General features: G+C 35.3%; 1 protein-coding gene across 1 annotated transcript in view; it reads left to right on the top strand.

Annotated features, from left to right (window-relative positions):
* Positions 1-1,613: 1,613 nt before the first annotated feature.
* The window catches only part of LOC117393236 (phospholipase B1, membrane-associated-like), an 18,370-nt gene continuing 15,013 nt past the window's right edge, over positions 1,614-4,970 (top strand). Inside the window, exons 1-9 of the mRNA XM_033991427.2 lie at positions 1,614-1,715; positions 2,396-2,449; positions 2,591-2,651; positions 2,738-2,772; positions 3,389-3,473; positions 3,544-3,595; positions 3,665-3,730; positions 4,000-4,065; positions 4,160-4,221. Of these exons, the coding sequence (XP_033847318.1) occupies positions 1,646-1,715; positions 2,396-2,449; positions 2,591-2,651; positions 2,738-2,772; positions 3,389-3,473; positions 3,544-3,595; positions 3,665-3,730; positions 4,000-4,065; positions 4,160-4,221 (551 nt within the window). The 5' untranslated portion in view covers positions 1,614-1,645. The remainder of the gene's footprint in view (positions 1,716-2,395; positions 2,450-2,590; positions 2,652-2,737; positions 2,773-3,388; positions 3,474-3,543; positions 3,596-3,664; positions 3,731-3,999; positions 4,066-4,159; positions 4,222-4,970) is intronic.

Below are 4,970 nucleotides of genomic sequence, written 5' to 3'. Positions count from 1 at the left end.
AACGTCTATGAGCTATAATGGTTTTCTCTCATCATTATCTTACTCAAAATAAGCTTTTTAAAACTGTTTTTTCTGCCCCCTTAGTGCCTTCTCTCACCTCTGTATCAGAAAACAGATAGTTAACCATGATAATGCACATTTATTGTAGTGTCTCATTATGTAAAACAAGAGCCATAGATTGAACAGATTGAAATGGCCTACATATGACTATCTTCTCCATCGTGTCTAATCTCTGCCAGATAAACATACACATATGATAAATGTGTATTGTGTAGATATGTCGTATTAATGGTGCTGTGTTTTCTAAAAGGCATTTATCTTTGTACTTAGTTATTTACTCATTTTAATTTGAGGTGTTTACAGAAATACTCTGTGTTTACATTTTGAAATGTGAATGCCCTATAAAGGGATAAAGCATGTTGTTATTTCTGTTTTTTCTTTCTTTCTTTCTTTTTTCTGGTTTTGAAGTAAGACGTTTTGTTTACAACCAATATTGCCTTACATCCAAATCTTTCCTTATGCAAAGTTTGGTACCACTTTATACTAATAACACCTTAGCTAGCCTTTAAAAGCATGAACAAAGACTTATAATGAACAAATAGAATAAGAATTATTCAGGCTTAAACATTTGTACATTATAAATATTTTTGGGTACACTCTTTGGGCTTATTAAGGTGTAGTTATTGTTAAATTATCATAAACTTACCAAAGTTTGACCACACTCTCATCCTGTTACATATTTAAGTTTTGCTTTTTGCTTTTGCCTTTTCACTCCTCCCACTGAATCTGAAAGTAGCCAATCACAGAGCCCAACTCTTAGTGGTGATGTTACCAATGTTTTGAAGGAGCTCAGCTACATAACAACATCAAAACATGTTGCAATATTACTACTTTTACTGCTTAATATTATTTTTATTTTTATTATAACCAGCATTAACCCATCGGTTAATGCTGCTGGGACAGTAGGACCCATGGGTGACTTTGGAGCAGCACCCTTCCTCAGATGTGGAGAGTGTACATTTTCAACAGTACAGTACGTATATTATTTAGTACAATATACTTTATTTGTGCATGTTTTGTATCGACGAGGTAAACTAGAGCACCAGGACAAAACCCACTCAGGCACAGGAAGAACATACAAACTCCACACTGCCTCTGGTTACATGCACACCAAATTTAATCATTATCAGAGTTATCAGATTATTAAAATGATTTCTGATTTTGTTCTGATTGCTCACAAAAAAGGCAAATTAATGTGGTAAGGACAAAAATGAAAGGAGAAGAGGTATTTTTAAATTAACTGTACTTTGTCTTCCAAAATTCAACCATTCTATTTCTAGACTTTTACTGTCCATGTAACTGTACCTTCACTGTTCACAAATCTCAGGACCCTGTGAGTTTTAACTTCTTTTCAACCCGCCACCAAGGTCATCAACTGTTGCTATAACGATTACATAACACAGCATAATTTCTTAATTATTAATAATATACTTTCATTATGAGCGTAACAGATTTATTGTTACACCTTTGAACAATGGGCCAGCCCCTCCCCCTGGGAATGTTTATGACCTGACCAGACAAAGATCATTAGAAACAGCACAGAGGAGCGGAGACGGGCCGAGGAGGTGCACCCAAAGGACTCACTATGGCTTTGATTAGGAGGGGTCTGTATCTGGTTCTGGTCTCAGTCCTTGGGCTCATATGGAACACTGCAGGTTTTTATTCATCCTTTGTTGATTTATGCATGTTATAATTGTTTTATTTTGATTTTTTTGATGTAAGTGAATAAGGGCAAACACCTAAAGAAATCTCAGTAGAATCTCAGTAACAAAAATGGCAGTACCATCATATGTTAATAGTGTTGTTGTCAACTAAGTACCAGAATTATATGTTTCTAAAATACATACATACAAACTACATACACCTTGAACCCTTGCCTTGTTTCAGTGCAGTCAACATTATAAATATAAAGAAGTGCGAAAACTTCCCAGTGCTGCACCACATTTATATTGAATTAATAATGTGCTGATACCCCACTATGGAATTTACAAAATGCATCTTGCCGTCATAAAAGCTTAGTGTACTTTACAAGAAAATGTACCTCTTATTCAATAGAATGTATATATTCAATATTACATTTTAACATGTTTTATTATTAATTAATTTATCGTTCAAAGTTTGCAACCGTCCAAAGGACCTCAAAATTAATACAATTACTCAGATTTAAAGTTTAGCCAAATGTTTTTCCACAAATTTTCACAATTTGTTCCATATCATCATCATTTTTGTTAAAATGTTATTTCCTGTTCAGAGTTGTTCCATATACTGATCAAAATGTGTTGTTTTCTCCGATGCCAATTCTTTTAAAATCATTTTATCTCTTTTTTATTAAAAGTGATTGCCTTTCCTTGTGACAAGATGTTTACTTCTCCATCTCCCCCTGCAACAGGTGATTTTTATTCATGCATTCAGTAGGTCATGTTGAGCTGACATTTCTAAAAATAAATATTTAAGTAGATAAAAAAAATACAACATCATTTTTCCTGGATACATAAAAAGTGTAAATAAGAGACCGTCTGTTTCCTTGTAGTGGACCGTGTGCGGCCCTCAGATGTGTCTGTGCTCTCCTCTGTCAGTCTGGACTCACACAGGTCTGACTGCTACATTCATAAAACTGTATAATTCACATGAACAGCAAACATAAAAAGACTGACCATCATTATCATGTTTTCTACAGTCCAGAGCTCTCCAGTGTCTTATCAAAACTCCAAGGTAAATGATAAACCTTTATGGGCTTTTCATTTCTATTTAAGTGTGTTGATTCAGAGCTTATAACAACATCAGTAATACATGACTGTTTATGGACTATACCTTATACTAAAGATAAAAGGAGAGTGAGCTTTGTTAAGGGTTTCTTTGTCATTTCCATGCATTATCTTTATGATGCCACAATATAGATAATGGGCAGTGAACTGTGATTAAGTGAGAGTTAACCTTATACCACACTGCTAAAATGAAAATGTCTTTATATAAAATTCATAAGCAATAAGTAATAAATGGCAAGCGCTTTTCCACCTTCAAGGTAATCAGAGCGCTTTACATCAAGGAACCACTCACCTATACACACACATTCATTCACCAGACATTAAACTTACGTCTCCAAGCCAGTGACACCACTTGAGCAAGTTACAACTCTGGTATCTGAGCAAGGAATTTTAGAGCAATAAAAAGACCAGGATTTGAATAAATGCTAGATTATTTTAATGTCATACTGTGGAACATTCCAGACAAAGTAATAACGTCTCTTCCCAAATACTTCCCAGTATTTTGTGGCACACTCATTGTAGTATGAAAATGCATTGAACCTTGTCGCGTACTTCTCTCTCAGAGCTGATGAGTTTGTTCAGTCCGTCTCTGCTTGGTCCCTTCTCCGATCCCCCCAGCTTCCTCTCTCCTCCACTCTTATCCGAAAGGTAAAGTGCATTTAAAACTGTCATTTAGGTGTGTATATATATGGGTGGTAGCGTTAGTTTGTACTTGCAGTTCACTGATGGAGCAGGCAGAGGAACTGTCTCGCCAGCTCCAGGACAAACAGGTAAATGACTTCATATTTATGTACGTTATAAATATCTGTTTAGCTTCTCATAAACCTTGTGTTCTACAGGATTCCTGGAAACTAGTGCTGTTCTTTATTCAAATGGATCAGCTCTGTGCATGTGAGCAGGAACAGGTAATGTGTTAAACAAATGAACCAGTCCAAAATATTTTATCTGGGGTGTAAGGTGGCAGAGTGGTTAGCACTTCAGACTAACAAACCACGAGATCTCTTGATAATGATATGGTAGTTCAGATTCTGTGTAGAGGACATGCACACTCACAGAAAAAAATGCATGTTTTTAAAGATATAATACATTGAGTAATCTCATGGAGTCTTAAATATCTACCTGAAAATGTAATATTATAAAACTTTCTATATTTCATGTGATTTTGTTTGTCTAGGCCTTGTCTGCAGTTGATGAAACAATCAGAAAGGTGGATGAAGCTTTACAGTTCCTCCAATCGCAGGTGTGGACCTTAAAGAATCAATTCTAAATTCTATTCTATTTTATTGAATATTTTCTATAAATAACTTACAACTAACGGATGTCTCTGTATCTAGTTAAAGAAGACCATCGTCAGTGTTGCACTGTGGGATGAAGAACAAGTTAGTCTCCAAAACAGGTCAGGCATACACACACACACACACACACACACACCCACACCCACACACACACACACATACACACATACATACACACATACATACATACATACATACATACATACATACATACATACATACATACATACATACATACATACACACATACATGCACACACACATACACACCCCTACCCACACACACACACACATACATACATACATACATACATACATACATGCACACATACATACACACATGCACACATACATACACACATACATACCTACATACATACATACATACATACACACATACATACATACACACATACATACATACATACACACATACATACACACACATACACACATACATACATACACACACATACATACACACACATACACACATACATACATACACACACATACATACACACATACATACATACATACACACACATACATACATACATACATACACACATACACACATATATACACACATACATACATACATACACACTCACACACATACATACATACACACACACACACACACACCCCTACATACATACATACATACATACATACATACACACACACACACACACACACATACATACATACATACATACATACATACATACATACATACATACATACACACATACATACATATCGGCGGCCGATAGTCAGACCACAATTAAAACACTGCAGGACTGTCTCAGTGATGTACAAAATTGAATGAGCAGTAACTTTTTAA

Source organism: Periophthalmus magnuspinnatus, chromosome 24 (genome assembly GCF_009829125.3).
Source record: "Periophthalmus magnuspinnatus isolate fPerMag1 chromosome 24, fPerMag1.2.pri, whole genome shotgun sequence".
Taxonomy (NCBI): Eukaryota; Metazoa; Chordata; class Actinopteri; order Gobiiformes; family Gobiidae; genus Periophthalmus; species Periophthalmus magnuspinnatus.
This window is presented reverse-complemented; position numbering and strand designations above follow the sequence as displayed.